At 39.6% G+C, this 20,672-nt stretch overlaps 1 protein-coding gene across 1 annotated transcript in view; it reads right to left on the reverse strand.

Annotated features, from left to right (window-relative positions):
* RECK (reversion inducing cysteine rich protein with kazal motifs) overlaps window positions 1-20,672 on the reverse strand; it is an 86,907-nt gene that overhangs the window by 29,636 nt on the left and 36,599 nt on the right. The window contains exons 7-10 of the mRNA XM_010369934.2: window positions 13,352-13,385; window positions 10,428-10,625; window positions 6,046-6,313; window positions 2,667-2,846 (exon numbers count right to left, since the gene is read on the reverse strand). Of these exons, the coding sequence (XP_010368236.2) occupies window positions 2,667-2,846; window positions 6,046-6,313; window positions 10,428-10,625; window positions 13,352-13,385 (680 nt within the window). The remainder of the gene's footprint in view (window positions 1-2,666; window positions 2,847-6,045; window positions 6,314-10,427; window positions 10,626-13,351; window positions 13,386-20,672) is intronic.

Here is a 20,672-nt window from a genome sequence, read left to right on the forward strand (position 1 = left end):
TTTTGAAGAATATTTTCACTAAATATAAGATTTTTTTTTTTTTTTTTCCTAAGTACTTTAAGGATACTATTTGGGATACTACTTGATGGTCTTTGGTTCTCCATTGTTTCTGAAAGGAAGTCACTTGTCATTTTTATTGTTATTCCACCATATGTAAAGTGTCTTTTTTTCTCCCTTTGGTTGCTTTAACTATTTCTCTTTGCCTCTGGTTTTCAACAGTTTGACTATGATGTGCTAGGTGTGTCTCTCTTCGTATTTATCTGGCTTGGGGTTTACTAAGGTTTCCCAAAAAGTGGGTTAATGTATTTAATCATATTTGGAAAACTTTCAGCCAAGGTTTAATCGAATATTTTTCTGCTCCTTTCTTTCCTTTCCTTCTGGGTTACTACCACAGATGTTATATCACTTATTCTCTCTGTGCTTTGGTTTAGATAATTTCTATTGAGCGATCTCTGAGGTCACTGACCTTTTTCTTCTGCTGTGTCTATTTTCCATTCCCCACAATAAATTTATTTTAGATATTGCATTTCTCAGTTTTAGAGTTTTCATGTGGTTTTTTTTAGCGCTTCCATCTCTCACCTATATCTATCTTTACCTGTAGATCTTTCAACATATTTATCATAATTAGATTCTTTATCTGCTAATTCCAATAGTTGGGTCACCAATGGGTATGATTGTTTTTTCTCTTAACTATGGGTCATATTTCCTATTTTTCTCATTTCTAGTAATTTTTGATTGTATAATGGACATTATGCATGATACTTTGTGGGATTTAGGATTTTGTTACCTTCTTTGGAGGAATGTTGTTTTCACACCAGCAGGCAGTTAAATTACTGACAAATACCTCCTTCTGGAGGCAGTTTCAGGTTTTGTTAAGGTTTTTCAGCTTTACCTTTAGCTCTTGGATGTTGTATGTACTCCCAATGTTTGGCCCTTATAGGGTTTACTAGGCCCTTCTAACTTGGCATGATCTGAATTCTAAATCGTCTGCCCAGCAAATGCTAACTGCTATAATCTATGTTCACCTTCCCCTGGGTTCCTTGTAGTCTCATCCTGCAAAAGTACAATTTAGGAGTCAGCCAAGGACTTAAAGGGAGTCTGTTCATGGATTTTGGGACATTTCTTTTTGTGGTTCCCTCCCTTGTGGGATTTTTTCCCTTCAATATCTAGCCTCTCTGGCAGGACCAAACTCTGATATCTCACTCCTTAGGCCAAGACTGCTGCTTTCTGCTTGAACTCTACTTCCCATGAAAGGAAACTGAAAGTGCCTATGAGGAAGAAAAGGACAAATGTGGCTTTTGCTCAGTGTGGTTTCTATCTTTCAAGAGATGTTGGCTGCTCGTGGTGGCTCACGCCTGTAATCCTAGCACTTTGGGAGGCCAAGGCGGGCAGATTGCTTGAGGTCAGGGGTTCGAAACCAGCCTGGCCAACATGGTGAAGCCCCATCTCTACTAAAAATACAAAAAAAAAAAAAAAAAAAAATTAGCTGGGCATGGTGGCAGGTGCATGTAATCCCAGGTACTTGGGAGGCTGAGGCAAGGGAATTAATTGCTTGAACCCAGAGGTAGAGGTTGCAGTGAGCCAAGATCACGCCACTGGGTGATCATGCCTGGGTGACAGAGTGAGACTCTGTTTCAAAAAAAAAAAAAAGATGTAGACCCTCCTGCTTTTGATCAGTCTCCAATACCTTCAAAACAACTGTTCTTTTATATTTCATAATTGGTATTGGTAGGGCTGTTATTCTCATACAAGCTACTCCACCATTACTAGAAACCAGACCAGAACTATGTGCCAAAGTTTAACTATCAAACATTTCAGATGTACTCAATCTCTAAATCAGGTATTTACTGGCTAATACTCTATCACCAGTTTTAAAGCTATCTTAATTTTCTCACTCTAAGTAACACTCTGAGTATTTTAAAAAAGACAAGATGTGTGTTAGCTTGAAGTAAACACCATCTGACAAAAATATCTAGAACTTCCTTCTGGCCCAACTGAATGATTCTCTTCCCTTTTGCCCTCTTTATTTCTGGGTTGTAACTTATAAAACCAGCCACCACTTCTTTAGTAACTCTCTCTCGTTTCTATTTGGAGTTCTCTCATTTTGTGCTTCCAGTGCCCTTTTCTGTTTTCTTCGGTTTCTTCAACCATTAACTGTTGATATGCTCCAAGGTTCAGTTCTTGCCCCCTTATTTTTCTAATGATACTTGATACCCCAGGAAAACATCTATTTGAATTGCTTTTGTAAAGAAATATTTTTGTATGAAACAGGGGACTCACAGAGAAGGAACCTCAACCATTCTCAAGGTCCTTTAAAGTAAATTGTTTAAAAGTGAACATTTGGATGACCAAATCGTTCACAATAATTTATTCTACAATGAATTACTTCCACTGGTGGTACAGTAGAAGGGAGAGGGGACTGACAGCAGAAGAGATTCTTTGAATTCCAGAAGCTTGAGGTATCTGTAGATTAGAAGGGACTTTGTAATAGTGTTTCCTTTCCCAGAGGTGACTTACCAGATGGAATATTGCATTTAAAGATGAAATCATAAAGAAATATGACTTTCTTTTAACCCAACAGGAACAAAATCAGAATAAAGTGGTATTTCACTTATTTATAATTAGTGATAAAATATTTCTATTCCATGTATAATAATTTGTCCTACCTGTTGTTAAAATTAGTACAGTAAGTAAGGTTTCTACAGCCCAACTGGCAAGGTTCCCGGACATCTGCTAAACAGGTCAGCATGGACACTTCCACTGGATTATATTCACAAAAGCGATCAAACTCTTGCCAACTCTGTGTATTGCCCCAGCTCATGCTGTAAAGTTTAGTGCAGAGTTCCCTGAAACAAGAGCACAAATGCAGAAGCAGACATGAGCCAACCAAGTAAATATTTGATTTGCATAAAACTAAAACTCTATGAACTATATACTTTGGAATATATGTGAGAAAAAAAGTAAAAAAACCAAATGACTTATTTCCTAGAAACTAGAGCCAGAAAAAGTGATTGTTTTCCATGGAAAACAGGCTTCTTTCAAGGTTGCTAGAAATCTCAGTGCCAAATTTAATGTTCAATTACAATATTTGTGCATCCTTAATTCCCGGCACAATTATTTCCCCCTATATCTTTCTGATTTCTTTTTACTTTTACTTAAAGCACATGGTTTTGCCTCCACAAAGATATATTCCCTTATATTTATGTTCAGTCACAGAAGGTAAAACTAGGACATGGTCCTCTCATTTCTTTTAAGAAGCATGATAGACTTAGGGTACATTAGTTTCTTCCTGAAAAACTATACAAAAGCCATTTATATTCCCTAAGATATTCCAAAGCCTCTATATACTATTGTAATTAATACACGATATTCTTATTTTTAGTACTCAATGATTACAAAGCAACTTAAGTATGTGTATACAGCTAAAACATTCGTACCATTTCTAAAGTGCTCTCACATATGATATTCATTCATTTTATGTATGAAATACATGTTTACAATATAATTTTCATATTATTGAAATATATAAAACTGTAAGTAAAAATTCATTCACCTTATATTTTATTTGACTGTCATATTTACCCCTATGATGAAGATATCTTTACTTTTACATTTGTTCATTCACCTCACCAATGTTTATTGAGTGTCTATCTTGTGTGAGGGCCTGTTCAAAGCACTGGAAATACAACGGTGAATAAAACAGACAAGGTCCCCGCTATCAGGGAGGCTTACACATTATGGGAATAAGGAAGCTGCAATCAAGTTACATCAGGTACCTTGATCTGGAAACTTTCCTTTTTCTAGTCCTTAACTTGCTTTCTTTCTTTTTTGTTTTGTTTATGGAGACAGAGTCTCACTCTGTCACCCAGTCTGGAGTGCAGTGGCGTGATCTCGGCTGACTGTAGCCTCTGCCTCCTGGGTTCAAGTGACTCTAGTGCCTCAGCCTCCCAAGTAGCTGGGATTATAGGCATCTGTCACCACACCTGGCTAATGTGTGTGTGTGTGTGTGTGTGTGTGTGTGTGTGTGTGTGTGTGTGTATTTTTAGTAGAGATGGGGTTTTGCCATGTTGACCAGGCTGGTCTGGAACTCTTGACCTCAGGTGAACCACCTGCCTCACCCTGGAATTACAGGCATGAGTCACTACAACTGGCTAGTCCTTAACTTTCTATAGGTTAGGTATCCCTCATCTGAAATGCTTGGGACCCAAATTTTGGATTTTTTTTTATTTTATTTTAGAATACTTGTATATACCTAATGAGATATTTTGGGGCTATGACCCAAGTCTAAAGACGACATTAATTTATGTTCATATATACCTTATACACACAGCCTGAAAGTAATTTTATACAATATTTTAAATAATTTTGTGTATGATATAAAGTTTTGACTGCATTTTGACTGCGACCTATCACATGAGGTCAGGTGTGGAATTTTCCACTTGTGGTGTCATGTCAGTACTCAAAAAGTTTCAGATTTTGGAGCATTTTGGTTTTCAGATTTTTGGATTAAGGGTGGTCAATCTGTATGTGCCTTGGACAGGTTATTTAACATCTCATTGTTAGTTTCTTAAGTGTAAAAGAAAAATTACATAAATTTCTCCAATTATCTCCTAAGGTTTTATGAAGATGAAATCTGATGAAAATGAAAGCCTTCAGCAAACCATAAAACCCTGTATCAAGTTTAGAGACAGGGAAAAGCCTTCCTTACTGAAGCTCTTTTGGGACAACACAGCCATTCCAATCTCTAGTGACTCTATGTAGGTATAAACTTTTTTGTGGGCATTCAAAGAAACACTCAGCATCCCTCCCATAAATATATTTATTAACTTCTATAAGCAACCCAATTTCCTTAATTACAAGCCTAATTTAATTTCCCTTTAAGCCTTTTTGTTAATTTTCTTTGGATAATTTTCAGGTTTTTCATGTCTTTATTTATTTGGAGACAGAGTCTCGCTCTTTTTCCTGTCTTTAATTAATTAATTAATTAATTTTGAGATGGAGTCTCACTGCGTCGCCCAGGCCGGAGTGCAGTGGCGCAATCTCAGCTCACTGCAACCTCTGCCTCCCAGGTTCAAGTGATTCTCCTGCCTCAGCCTCTCAAGCAACTGGAATTACAGGCACGTGCCACCACGTCCCACTAATTTTTGTAATTTTTTAGTAGAGACAGGGTTTCACCATATTGGCCAGGCTGGTCTCAAACTCCTGACCTCAGGTGATCTCCTGCCTTGGCCTCCTGGAGTGTTGGGATTACAGGCACGAGCCACTGCGCCTGACCTTCATGTCTTTAAAAAAAGTTGCCAAAGTTTGATTGACAGCTACTAAAGTTTGATGAGCTATTCCAGGCAAATTTTTTGCTAAAAGTCCATCCAATTTAGAAACCACAGGAAAGACTGTTTTACTCCTGGTATTTTATATTCATTTCAGGATATCCTAGTAACATGGGGTCCCTTTTTACCCCAAATATCTCTAATAAAGCACATTTCTATTGTACTTGTGTTCTACCATGATCTTAGTTATCTTCATTTGTTTTTGGCTCTAGACTGCAATTCCTACATCCTATATTTGTATTGTTAATTTTTCATCCCAAGTGTATCACCCAGATGAATGCCATATGCTACCACCTAACTCTGGTTATAAGTGTTAACCCAGGTTATCCACCAATATAATAAAAAGTTCGAAGTTTCATAATTTAATAAAGAGAATGTCCCTTAGATGTCAGATCAAAACATCTTCTAAACTGTAAGTTTACTTAATGATCTCTATAAGGATAGAATTCATCTACTGCATCATCTTAAATATTTATTACCCTGACAATGCTAATCCTCCACACCCCAAAATGCTGTGCTAAAAGCACTCAATATACAGAACAATGTTTTGTATATGGTACACAATGCTCAATACACATTTGTTGGATGAAAGAATATTTTATATTTTCTAAATGCTAAGCCTATACCATGTAAGAATATAACACGTTTGCTAGGCTTAAAATCATTAATTAAAATGCCATTTTCTACTGATTTTAGTAAAGGAAAATGAAATACTAACCTACATGTTGAAGTGTTTGCTTTAGAACAACAATGCAATTTAGCCCCATCAAGGCCCGTAGAGGGAGGAGGGTGTACAGTGACTCCAGGGTGAACAGATTGTGAGCTTTCAAGAAAACACTGCCAAAGAGGATCTTGAGGCAAGGGCTGGGTCTTACAACCCTCGATGAGACCATCAACAATCTCCATTTCCGTTTTCTTGGACATCAGAATTCTCTTGCAGGCATTTTGGCAAGCGTGGTCTTCAGCTCTGTCACAGCAATATAAACCTACATTTTCAGAATATAAGTGGCTTAATTAGCTGTTTGTTTGTTTTTATTATACTTTAAGTTCTGGGATACATGTGCAGAACGTGCAGATATGTTACATAGGTATACAGGTGCCATGGTGGTTTGCTGAACCCATCAACCCATCATCTACATTAGGTATTTCTCCTAATGCTATCCCTCCCCTAGCCCCCCACTCCCTGACAGGCCCTGGTATGTGATGTTCCCCTTCCTGTGTCCATGTGTTCTCATAGTTCAACTCCCACTTATGAGTGAGAACATGCAGCATTTGGTTTTCCGTTCTTGTGTTAGTTTGCTGAGAATGATAGTTTCCAGCTTCATCCATGTCCCTGCAAAGGACATGAACTCATCCTTTTTTATGGCTGCATAGTATTCCATGGTGTATATGTGCCACATTTTCTTTATTCAGTCTATCACTGATGGGCATTTGGGTTGGTTCCAAGTCTTTGCTACTGTGCTGCAAAGTAGCAAAGATACTACTTTGCTACTGTTGTAGTGCTGCAACAAACATACGTGTGCGTGGTTTTTTTTTTTTTTTTTTTTTTTTGGTCATGCTCTGCTTAGCACAGAACATGGCAGTATAGTGGAAGCCATTACTACTACTCTTAGTTATATGTCAGTATTTGCAGAATACAGGCCCTACCAAATTCTCTCTCTATTACTTTGCAGTGTAGCAAAAAGGTGAGGAGCTAAAGGTGGACAAGGTATCTATTACCAGAATTCACCACTGTCCCCAGTCATGGGATCTTTAGCACCATCCTTACAAAAATGAAAGGCTATCCTACACCTAAGAAGTTCTCACAGGAGAGGTATTTGACATTCCTAGAAAAGGTATTATAGATCAAGCTGGAATTATTTCCTGCTAGAAACAATTACCTAAAAGGGATTGTGTTCTTGCCATGAGAGAAATGATTAATTTTTATAGCAGCAAACACAAACACCATATTGAGAGGTGAAGCCAGCTGGGCTTCTGGGTTGGGTAGGGACTTGGAGAACTTTTCTGTCTAGCTAAAGGTTTGTAAACGCACCAATCAGCACTCTGTAAAATGGACCAAGCAGCAGGACCTGGCGGGGCCAAATAAGGAAATAAAAGCTGGCCACCTGAGCCAGCAGCAGCAACCTGCTTGGGTTCCCTTCTATGGTGTGGAATCTTTGTTCTCTCACTCTTCACAATAAACCTTGCTGCTGCTCATTCTTTGGGTCTGCACTACCTTTATGAGCCATAACACTCACTGCGAAGGTCTGCAGCTTCACTCCTGAAGTCAGCGAGACCACGAACCCACTGGGAGGAACAAGCAACTCTAGACGCCACCTTTCAGAGCTGTAACACTCACTGCAAAGGTCTGTAGCTTCACTCTTGAAGTCAGTGAGACCAAGAAGCCACCGGAAGGAACCAATTCCGGACACAATATTTCATCACATTCCAGGACCACATAAAGCTTTTATGTATCTTATGCTACTGTTGTAACATAAATAACACAGTAGCGAACTCTGACAAGGTATCAGTTTGGCTCTGCCTTTAATTTTCTCAAAGAATGGGAAATAAAAAAACACTTTCAACCATACTACAGAATTCAGAAGGGCTTCTGTGAAGTAGTTTTCTTTGACTTTGGAAGAAATCTGTGCATATCTGTTTGGCGCCTTCTTTTCCAGATTCCTCTGTATTGGCAAAGACGGAGATGGTTGTTCTATCCTTAAAACTTCTTTCGACTTTTTTATTGAGCTGCCATCTCCTTAGCTCCAGCAGTACCTCTGTATAGACTAAATGTCAGTGAGCACAGATCTGCCTTTAAAACAAATGAAGGTTATTGGGGCAATGCTTCATCCTCTGATTTTGACCACACGGCTACACCACAGGATGTCAAAAGCCATTAGAGTTCTGATTTAGATGGTGGCTAAGCAAGGCACACAGTACTGCTTTTGAGTTACAAAAAATAAGTCTTTCTTTCTTTTCGTCTTTTTTTTTTCCCACCCTGAGGCAGGGTCTTGCTTTGTTGCCCTGGCTGGAGTGCAGTGATGCGATGATGGCTCACTGCAACCTTGAACTCCTGGGCTCAAGCAATCCTACAGCTTCAGCCTCCTGAGGAGCTGGGTGTGCCACCACACCCAGTTAATTATTACTATTTTTTTTTGTAGAGCTGGATTCTCGCTTTGTGACCTAGGCTGGTCTCAAACTCTTGGCTCAAGTGATTCTCCTGCCTCAGCATCACAAAGCACTGAGATTACAGACGTAAGCCACAGAGTCTCTTTCAATATCCCAGTGTAAATCAAAACATTGACATCTTATACATCAGCCTTTGGTCAGTTTAGTCAATCTGTTTTTATAAATCTGATCACCTCTAGGTGAAGAAAATGGATTCCAGGATGTACAAAGCTGAGACTCTGAAGAGCCATATCAGGTGCAGTTTCATCAGGAGGCCCTGATTTTTAAAAGATATCAGGCTGTCTTCTCATTTTTATGACTTTTTAATTACAAAAGTAATAATTGCTCATTGGCAAAAATTCAAACACTATGGAAAATATATAAAGTGAAACAATTAGGTATAAACTAAAAATGTATCACACTATATTTTTAGTTCTGTGATTTAAATCACAGAACTTTTTTTTTTTTTTTTGCTTAATACATCTTGGACTTCACTATTTTTTAGAGACAGGGTCTTGCTCTGTCACCCAGGCTGGAGTGCAGTGGCACAGTAATAATTCACCGCAGCCTTGACCTCCTGGGCTCAAGCCATCTTCCTGCCTCTACCTCTCAAGTAGCTAGGACTACAGCTATGTGCCACCATGCCCAGTTAATTTTTTAATTTTTTGGAGACATAGGGTCTCACTATGTTGCCCAGGCTGCTCTTGAATGCTTGGCCTCAGGCAATCTTCCCATCCAGGCCTCCCACAGTGCTGAGGTTACAGGTGTGAGCCACTATGCTGGCCAACTCGGGCCGGCCTCCCTCCCTCCCTCCCTTCCTCCCTTCTTTCCTGACGGAGTCTCACTCTGTTGCTCAGGCTGGAGTGCTGTGGTGGAATCTTGGCTCAATGCAACCTCCACCTCCAAGGTTCAATCACTTCTCCTGCCTCAGCCTCCCGAGTAGCTGGGATTACAGGCACGTGCCACCACACCTGGCTGATTTTTGTATTTTTAGTAGAGACAGGTTTCACCACATTGGTCAGGTTGTGCTCGAACTCCTGACCTCAGGTGATCTGCCCACCTCAGCCTCCCAAAGTGCTGGGATTACAGGCGTGAGCCACCGTGCCTGGCCTTTTTGTTTTGTTTTAGAGGGGTCTCTCTCTGTCATCCAGACTGGAGTGCAGTGGCGGGATCTTGGCTCACTGCAACCTCAGCCTCCCAGATTCATGCGATACTCCAGCCTCAGCCTCCCAAGTAGCTGGGATCACAAGTGTGTGAACCTGGCTAATTTTTGTATTTTCTGTAGAGACAGAGTTTCACCATGTTGCCCAGGCTGGTCTCAAACTCCTGAGCTCAAAACGATCTGCCTGTCTTGGCCTCCCAAAGTGTTGGGATTACAGGCGTGAGCCACCACACTCAGCCTTGGACTTCTTTCTATGTAAGAAGTCCTTTTTTTGTTGGTTGCCAAGTTTTTATTATTCTATAGGTATGCCATAATTTATTTAATCAATTTTAATCAATACTGTATTGATTGATGTTTGGGTTGTTTGTAATTTTTCTCTATTATACCAGCATTGTAGTGAACGTCATTTATATGCATATATATATTTTTTTGCAAATTTGTGTAAGTTTTCTTGTGAGATAAATTCTGAGAAATGGAACTGCTAGATCAAAAGCTTATAATAATTTGAAATACTCATGGTCATTACCTAACTTCTCTCCAAAAAATCCGTATCAGTGAACTCTCCCACCCTCAGAATTGAGAATTCCTGTTTCCTCATACCCTCTACAGTCTCATCTTTCTTGGCCCCTTTTGGCTGTGACAATATTCTTCAATCTGCCAAATCTAAATACCAAAGGAAGTCTGATATTTCTCAAACGACCCAGACTGCAGATATCTACAAGAACGTATCACTTCTTTGTACACTCTTTTACCAAAGATTGAAATGAGAAGAATATGTCCCTTTTACTTACTATCTGTTGGGTTCCTCATTGGATAAGATTGAGTATAATTGTTCACACAATGTATTAATTGTGGACTAATAGAGGCACAATAATTTTCCACTGCTTTGATCTGAGATGGACCAGGAGAAGAGTCTGTTCGAAAAATGGCTTGACAGTATTCTCGGCAGTTTGTGTGATGACCTGCATAACTGCAACAAACCGAGCCCACTATGGAGAAAAAAAGAGAAGGCACTGAAATGAAAACAGCTTTTTCTTAACATTAAATCAACCTCATAATGATGGAACAATACGTCTTTCTAAATTTGAGAAATAAAACCATGCCACAGAAGATGAACACTTAAAATCGGCACTTCTATATGTTTAATCATGGGGACATTCAAGTGCTCACTAGTATAAGAAAGTCATTATTCATCAACTTACAGTCTGTAGTCCAGTGGTTCTCTACAGGAGCAGTACCACACCCCACAAGGAGTTGGACTATGACAGGCATTTAGTACATGGGGGTTAGGGCTGCTAAACGTCTTGTAACGCATAGGACAGTCTCAAACAACAAACACTGTCTCTCAAAATGCCAAGAGTGCCCATGTTGAAAACCAGTGAAGCAGTGTCTTTCTGTGTTAGATTTGTAGAGGTTTATAAACACAAAGCAAAGCAAAACCAAACCAAACCAAAATAAAACAAAACCCCAAATCCTTCACATTTATAAAATAGGGCCAGTAAAAACTAAGTGATGAAAGGATCATTCAGTAAATCTGACATTTATATAACTGCATATCTTGAAACAAAATCCCGAAAGTTCTATACAGTTTGAACATCTATCTGTAAGAGTATGCCTAAATTGAGATAGACTTCATCTCACAATTGATATGACCTACTTCAACACTGAAAAGAAAACTCATTTGAAATAAATATTACTCTGGATTTATGTATTAAAAAAATTAATGGGCTGCCATTGAAGGTATTCTGGGAGACCTAGATGAGTACCTGGGGGTGCAGATGTGGGATCTGTAATGGACAAGAACAAGAACCCCTCACAGGAATCTAAGGGAGTCTGTGGGAGGCTGAAGGGAGAGGTAGAGGTATGGCAGGAAGAGGTTAAGAGAAAGTAGGGGGGTCGGGTGCTATGGCTCACACCTATAATCCCAGTACTTTGGAAGTCCAGGAGTTTGAGGCCAGCCTGGGCAAAATGTTGAAACTCCAACTATACTAAAAATACAAAAATTAGCTGGAGGCGGTAGCATGTGCTTGTGGTTCCAATTACTAGGGAGGTTGAGGTGGAAGGATGGTTTGAGCCCAGGAGGCGGAGGTTGCAGTCAGCCAAGACCTCGCCACCACACTCTAGCCTCAGTAACACAGCCAAACCTTTTCTCAAAAAGAAAAAAAGGAGAGAGAGAGAGAGAGAAAGCAGGGAGGAAATTCTTGATAATTATTAGGAATAGATGTGGAGGAACCAGAATCAGGTTTCCAGTGAATTCCAAAGACCAATGAGTAGGGAGTTCAGGTGACTTCCAGAAATAATGATAATGATGATAATAAAGTCATAATTGAAGAAACTGAACTAGGACTGAACTGATGTATGACAAGCCTCAGTTTCCCAGACCAGGAAACTATTCCATACCTACTGTACCAGGAAACTATTCCATACCTACTGTACCACTTCTTTTAAACCTGCAACTGCTACCAAACTTATTGTGTTTATTGCCAGAGTTCATTTTCTTCACAAAGAACACTTTTTTTTTTTTTTTTTTTTTTTTTTTGAGACAGTCTCGCTCTGTCGCCCAGGCTGGAGTGCAGTCGTGTGATCTTGGCTTACTGTAACCTCCGCCTCTTGGGTTCAAGCGATTCTCCTGCCTCAGCCTCTCTAGTAGCTGGGATTACAGGCACATGCCACTACACCCAGCTAATTTTTATATTTTTAGTAGAGATGGGTTTTCACCATATAGGCCAGGCCGGTCTCGAACTCCTGACCTCAAGGGATCCACCCATCTCTGCCTCCCAAAGTGCCGGGGTTATAGGCATGAGCCACAGTGCCTGGCCAAAGAACAATGATTAATGGCCACATTTATCACTATAAACCTCAGTGATGGTGGTGGGGAATAGTGAGGACATGTAAGAATAGACATATAGGAATAGGACAAGATGCCTATCTTCTGATTCTTCCAATCAGCTGGCCTTTTCACCAGTGTGGGAGGACATAAGATTATATGCCTGAGACCACCTGGAAAATCTTGAACTAAGCCCCAGTCAGAAAGGATAGAAGATACAGTACAGACAGCAAATGTTTCTTATTATCCTTCAATATACTTCCCTGCTGAGCTAACGAACTCTTTGTTCCTAAATGTGTTTTCCCATCTCTAACTGCACTCACTATTCCCTTCACCTGTAAGCCCTTCCTCCAATCTCCATTTCCCCCATTCTCTGCTGTTCACATCTTACCCATCCTTCATGGCCCGGATCAGCTACCAACTCCATGAAGCCACCTCTAAGTACCCCTGCAAAATATGATCCCTTCTTTCTCTGAACTCCTGCAGCATTTTATCCAGTGACACTATCTCATATCCTACCATATCCCAGGGTTCTTTGTGTACAGGTCGTGTCCTCCACAGATGTGTCTGCCCCACACTGACCAAGTACTCAATCAATGTCTGCTGAATGAACTGAGACACAGCACTCAGCAAGTGCTACATTACATAGCATGGGTGTACTTAACTTCTGAAAATGGGCCTATTTATTGGGTTGTGATCATCCTCTAGCACATACAGCTTTAGTCTCTGCATTGTAGATCTACAATTAGGACATGGGAATTGTTATAATACATGAATGACCTAAATACACCATGGGAAACAGCCTATCGGAATCCTGCTGTACACATTGCTTCAGATGGCTAAGTATATCTTTGGACTGCTTGTACAACCATTGACAAATATACTTACTTTCATTTCTGCTAATGCAACTGAAAAGAGCATTCTGTAAATTAAAGAAAAACAAATAAACAGAAATTAACAACCAGACAGAATTTGTAATTTAATTCCACTTTATGGTTACATGGAAATCATGATATTAAAACTATTTAATTCTTCTCTAAATCCAAGACTGAAAACATAGAAGTTATGAAATGATAACCTGGTAAAAAGGGAAACCATCTTCCAACATATATCAGGATCAAGATGACTACTCAGAGCCATAAGCTGACCAGTTATAGCAAACTAAGTTTATATAAAGCTGTGTGTATGTGGGGTTGGAGGCGCTACAAAGTATTAATCTTAATTATTCCTTGCAGGATATAAAAAACTTTCCAGAAAATAATCTAATAAATGACATCTAGGGAAATATATATTTCATGTAACCACTGCATTTTAGATTTGAAAGGACTGTAGACATTATCTCTACTTGTTGTCAAACATGGCTGTACACCGGAATCACCTGAGTTTCCTAGACCTTACCCTAGACTACAGATTCAGAATCTAGGGGTGAGGCACAGAAATCCAAATTTTAAACAAGACTTCAAACATGGTTTTTTTATAGCCATCCTGGGACCAGAGTTTGGGAATCTATCATTTTGCAGATGAAGAAACTGTTTCCTCAGCAGGGAAAATAGACCCGCCCCTGGTAACAGAAAAAGTCAAAAGCAGAGTTTGAGACTATAATTAGTGTCTCTAGAGTGCGTATTGTTCAGAAAACATACCCAGTATTAAAGTCAACGTAAAGAAAATAAAACCCAAAACAAGACAAAAATGAAAAACTTATACAAAGCCATTTGGATATTTAGGGCTTGTCAGCTATGATTAATATCAATCACAATGGGAAGATAATGACTTCCTAAAAGAAATAATATGGGCATAAATTACAGGCAGAATAAAATCAAGCACACCTTTATTGTTGAAACAAGATGATTTTGGCTTTTAATTGCAGCCAAACTGCAAGCTGTCTAGGTGATAGGGATTTGTTAAAGGATCAGCTACTAGCATTTAAAACCTAGCTTCAAAGATCCCTCTATGTAGCTTTGTGAAGCTATATTCATTCATTGTCTCTGCTAAATAATATTCCATTGTAGGAATATGCCACACTTGATTTAACAATTTAAGGAAAAACAAAATAAAACAGAAAACCCTGGGCCTCATAGATAAGGGTTCTGAATTCACCCAATATGAATTCTTTCTGCTGGAGACTCCATCAAGCAATATAACAGGAGTGAAAAAGTAAATATTCTTAGTGTTCATTAACAATGATCTTGTTTATATCTCTCTTCATTCATGTTTCCTTGTTTTAGTGTGACTTTTCAGCTATCCATTATCGATAACTCTCTATTTAAAGGGATTCACTAGACTCAGGAACACTTATAAAATGATCTAAATCAATATTAAAAAGTAGTCAGCTACCAGTCGGCCAAGGTGGCTCACATCTGTAATCCCAGCACTTTGGGAGGCCGAGGTGGGTGGGTTGCCTGAGGTTGGGAGTTTGAGATCAGCCTGACAAACATGGAGAAACCCTGTCTTTACTGAAAATACAAAATTAGCCAGGTGTGGTGGTACATGCCTGTAATCCCAGCTACTCGGGAGGCTGAGGCAGGAGAATCGCTTGAACCCGGGAGGTGGAGGTTGCGGTGAGCCGAGATCATGCCACTGCACTCCAGCCTGGGCAACAACAGCGAAACTCTGTCTCAAAATAAATAAATAAATAAATAAAAATAAAAAATAAAATAAAAAAATTAAAAAAAGGTAGTCAGTCATCAACTTTCTAGCCCTCTTTGACTGGATGAATACAACTCTCATTGCTCTTTTCTTTCTAATAAGATGTTTGTTCCCTTTGGTTTGGCTTTTTTTTGACCTGGTACCTGAATAAATATGTTTGATATCTTGGTGGCTGTCTTGGGTTGCATGGCCTGATTTTCTAGTATTTGACATTTTTCTAGTTATTTTTAAAGTTTCCACAGAAGTGGTTTTCAACCAGGGGTGATTTTGCTTCCCAGGGTACATTTGGCAGTGCCTGGAGACATTTTTGGTTGTCACAACTGAGGGGCGGGGAGTGCCAGGAGGCCAGGGACACTGCTAAGCATCCTACACTGCACAGGACAGTCTCCTTCCCCCAAAACATTATCCAGACCAAAATGCCAATGGTGCCAAGACTGATAAACTCTGCTCTACAGACTTACACATTTGTTCAACCTGGATGTTTAAAACACTGACCTTACAAATAAATGTCACTCAGCCTATGGATCACTTAGCTTCAGAGAGAGGTACTACTAAAGGAGACAAAACCTGTGAAATGTCAGAAATCATCTAGTACAACTTCCTTATTTAACAGAAGCCAGAGACCAAGACCTAGAAAGGGGAAATACTTATGGATAATAGCTTTTACTTACAAACAGGGCATGGCAAACTATAGCACACAAGCAAATCTTGCCTGCCACCTGTTTTTGGAAATAAAGTTTTTATTGGAACACAGATATGCCCATTCATTTACATACTTTCAAAATTGTAATTTTTTATTTACATACTTTTTGAAATTAAAAAATTTTTAAGACACAGGATTTTGCTATGTTGCCCAGGTTGGCCTCCACCCTGCTGCCTCCCAAGTACCTGGGACTACGGGTGCATGCCAAGCTCATTTACATATTTTATATGGCTGCCTCATGTTAAGTACACTTTTATGGCAAAGTTGCATAGATAGAGAGTGAATGATCCCCAAGCCTAAAATATTTGCTATCTGGCCCTTTACAGAAAAAGTCTCCCAACACCTGAAGAAAAAGGAAAACAGCACAGTTGCTTCCCTTGATGTCATATCCAGAGTTCAGAGATGTTCTTCAAGCATCTCTTATTTCTCTTGATGTTCATTAATAGACCTTTCATGCCTAAGTTTACCTGAATTTGCTGAACTAAAAATCTTGTATATTTTCAGATGGTAGCATCATGTGAAAATTACCATTAACTACTAACATTTTAGTGTTAATAAATACCATCTTACCTCTTCACCCATTTTAAGGTTTAAAATAATGTTCCTTCATTCCAGTTATCCAGCAATTGATGAATAAATTCTGTTACACCTATCATGATTTAATAGACTGATCATATCTCCCTCTTTGATGAAGGACTCCTAAATTTACTATATGTAACTCTACCTTTTTACCGCTTTAACTACTGCTGATTAGTCTGACAGGGCTTAGGACATACACATAATGAGTTATAGGATTAACTTAATAGTTTCTTCATTTCTTAAGTCAGCCTGTCTTGAAGTCTTAGCTAGTCAATTTTTAAGTCTTTCAACAGTCTGCCATCTGACTTTTGAAAGGTAACTTTCTGACTTTTGGAGGTAACTGAGGGTTCGTATTCACTACTATGGAGTCTCTTTTCACCTGCTTACCAATGCCACACCCAATGTGCCCCCATATAACAGATCCCTCCCCTACTCATGTTACTCAAGAATAGGTCAAAACTATAGCGGTGCAGAGGTGAGGATCTACCATAACCTCAAAGACGCAAAGAACATGCCAGCATACTGGAGTTGACAGGGTCTCAAGAGAACTTCAAATCCAAAAGCTGTCACTATCTAGTGGGAGAGCCAGATATGAACAGCAAGCAAAGGGCAGAGCCAGAACTGGAACCCAGACTGCCCTGCCAGTGCTCTTCCATGACACTGCACCAAGAATAGTCTGGATTGTTTTTCTCAATGCAGCCAATGCAAGGTTGAATGTTTGTTCACAGAGTAATCTATTTAACCAGTCCCCTATTTTTAAAGTCAGTACCTTAAATTGTAACCAAAAAAGGTCACCATTTTCTTGAGGTTAATATTATTTTCCTTAAAAATATTTTGATCCTAAAAAAAAAACTTGATCCTAAAATCTTTCCTGTGGTAGCTGCTCTCAATAGCTAGTTCCCTGCCCTACTCTCACTATTAAATTCCTGAATATTTGACAATTAGTACTCCCAAGCTGGTAGATGTCAGCTCCAATATATTACTACATGGGGGTGTGTCAGGATGGATTCAGGAAGAGGGAATTCCAGGTAGAACAAGCCCTTTGATCCAGTGTTGGGAGCATATGAACTGTGGGCAAACCTGGCAGAAAAACAGAATAAATCAAAGTTGAGGGAGCCCTATGTGATCCTTCATGCCACACTGGTTTTCCTTTTGGTGGGGAAGAGCCTTTGGGTGCGCCTGGGTGGTAGACTCTGCTGGTCCAACCTCTAGCCCAGAAGTTCGCTTTGCAATTTATTTTCTGCCTCTTCAGTGACCCTTTTCTACTGATTTTAAAAATATGAAACTGGTTAAATAGATTAATCTATGAACAAACATTCAACCTTGCTTTGGCTGCATTCAGAAGAGAGAATTCCAAATAGTCCATTACAATACAGTGAGACAAGACTATTCTCACAATGCAGTGTCATGGAAGAGCACTGGTAGGGCAGTCTGGGTTCTAGCCTTGGCTCTGCCCTCTGGTGCTATGTATATTTGGCTGTCCAGTTGGATTTGGTTTTTGGATTTGAAAAAAATGGTTCATTCCTCCATTTGTCCACTTGTTTCAATCCTTTCTCTGTCCACTGCCCTTTTACTACTGGCTACTCCAGCTCTCTGTCATTTTCATCAATGATAAGGATGATGACAACAAAACACTCATCATATGAATCTTGTAAAAAAAAATTGCAGATTTGAATTTTTGATGATTTAGTTACTTTTGGACAAAGACCAAACAGAACATTTTATTAACTGTTATGTTAATGTTTTATATGCCCAGTACTTTCTACTTAACTAGGTTACTAGTTAAAAGTAAAGGGGCTACTTTGTTTCTAAGGCCTCAATAAATAAAAATCTGTTTCCTTTTCACAGATGGGCTGAAATTTCTTCCAGTTTAAAGTTTTGCATTTCATACAAGAAATCTAGCTCATGAAATGCTAAGTAGGAGAGGTTAAAAATAACTGATCTTTAAAAACATAAATGTTTTTAAGCCTCTACAAGGTGTGTTTTCCTTGTGGATACCATGACTGTCAAAAAGTATAGGAGACTAGAATATGTAAAGGAGTTTAATGTCATGACTTGGATATATCACTAAACAAGTGATTCTTAAATTTCTTCAGCCTTCCAAGTGATGTGTCATTTCAATAGATATGCAAATAACAATGAACACTCAAAACAGAAATGAGCTTTATAGGTCTAGACTGCTCAGAAAAATTTGCTCATTATCACCACAGGGCACCCAACCAGCTGGAAGCAAATTCACTGGCAAGTAACATCTGCAGAGAAACACAAGGTCTAGAAGAGAGCCTAGCACAGAGTATGTGCTTGTGGTGAACTAATTGCAGTAATGGCCCCAATTTTTCATGTTTCCTTTTATCTATTTCTTGTACACTAACTCTGGCCTTAGCCATGTGACTTCCCTTGCTTTGGCCTAGTGGACACTAGCAAGCTTGAAGCAAGCAGTTGCCCGAACTACACTTGCATGTTTCCACTTTCTCTCTTGGACTCCTGCCACCACCACGGGAACATGCCTGAGCTAGTCTGCTAGAGGGAGGGGAAAACATGGAGATCTGAGCTGACTTAGCCAAGGGCATCCTAAAGCAGGCAGTCCCAGGCTGACCTGCCATCTGATTGATTGCAGACGGATGAGTGCGCCCAGCTGGAATCAGCTAAGCCTGGCCAGAGCAGAACTGCCTGGTAAGCCCTTAGATTTGTGAGAAAGAATAAACTGTTACTGTTTTAAGCTATGGAGTTTTGGGATGGCTTACTATACAACATTATTGGGATAATAGATAGTACTCAGAATGACAACATTCTCCACAGTACAGTAGAGAATGAGCACTTTCTCCACGCATTCCAAGAGTGTAAAACATTCACACAGGGTTTCCACATAAAGCTGATATACTGTGTTACAAAGAACCTTGAATAATTCTGTTCTCCAGAGTGGGAAAAAGTCTATAAAATTTTTCTATCTGTAAAAGTAGTGACTGCAGCACTTTGTTACAGGCAACAGCTTTCTGCTCATCATTTAAGTCTTACCTGCTCTGTGAAGACTTCCCCATTTCCCTAGGCAGGGTTTTTTTTTCCTCCAGGCTCCAATATATCTTGTACAGACTTCTAGCAATGTACTTGTCTCACTGTATTATAATGGACTATTTGGATTTCTCTCTTCCCATGGACTATCTATCAGCTTCTTGCAGACTAAATCCTTTCATTTTTGTACCCTGAGAACAATGCCTGATACATATTAAATATATTGGTTCAGTGTGTATCAGTTCAATGAATGTTAAGTGAATGAATGACAGAGACAAAGATAATTATATGAACTCTGTCCCAGGAACTCAGGGGTTAGTATTAAAAAGAGACATGTAGGCCGGGCGCGGTGGCTCAAGCCTGCAATCCCAGCACTTTGGGAGGCCGAGACGGATGGATCACGAGGTCAGGAGATCGAGACCATCCTGGCTAACACAGTGAAACCCCATCTCTACTAAAAAATACAAAAGTCTAGCCGGGCGAGGTGGTGGGCGCCTGTAGTCCCAGCTACTCGGGAGGCTGAGGCAGGAGAATGGCGTAAACCCGGGAGGCAGAGCTTGCAGTGAGCTGAGATCCGGCCACTGCACTCCTGCCTGGGCAACAGAGCAAGACTCCGTCTCAAAAAAAAAAAAAAAAAAAAAAAAAAAAAGAGACATGTAAATATAGTTATGCTATAGAGCGACAAATGCTATAATAAAGCATGCAAAGGGCTTAGAAGTAGTGATCAATTTTGTGTGTGGAGAGAAGAATGGGCAGGAAAGGCTTTAAAGCAGTGCCATTTAAACCAAGATTTAAGGCAAAGGTTACTCTAGTTCAATAGGGGTAGTGATGTTCTGGGACCAGCTTTTTTTTGGTGGGGGGTAGTTGTGGAGAAAAATCTGGATTTGTAGTATTTGCTGATGTTCACGGTGCAAATACCTCCACCCATGGCTGATTTTAAGTTACAAGCTAGCTTGCAAAATCCCTGAATATTTAACAAGCAGTACTCCCTAGCTGGTAGGGAGCTGGTATTGCCAGCTCCAATATACTACACTTTTTGTTCCAAGATTCAGAAGAAGGAATTCCAGGTAGAACAAACAATCGTACAACTACAACTATCAAATAAAACAACAGGGTCAATCTGGGAAACTATAAGCAGCATGCTGCTTAAGTGTAACAGAGAGAAGAATCAGGAGCTAGACTGAGAAAAGCTTGGGATACTGGGCTGAGGAGCATGAGCTGTGTTCTACAGGGAAGCAACTGAAGGGCTGAAGGAAGGTAGTGACGTGGATC

This window comes from Rhinopithecus roxellana, chromosome 16 (assembly GCF_007565055.1).
Source record: "Rhinopithecus roxellana isolate Shanxi Qingling chromosome 16, ASM756505v1, whole genome shotgun sequence".
NCBI lineage: Eukaryota > Metazoa > Chordata > Mammalia > Primates > Cercopithecidae > Rhinopithecus > Rhinopithecus roxellana.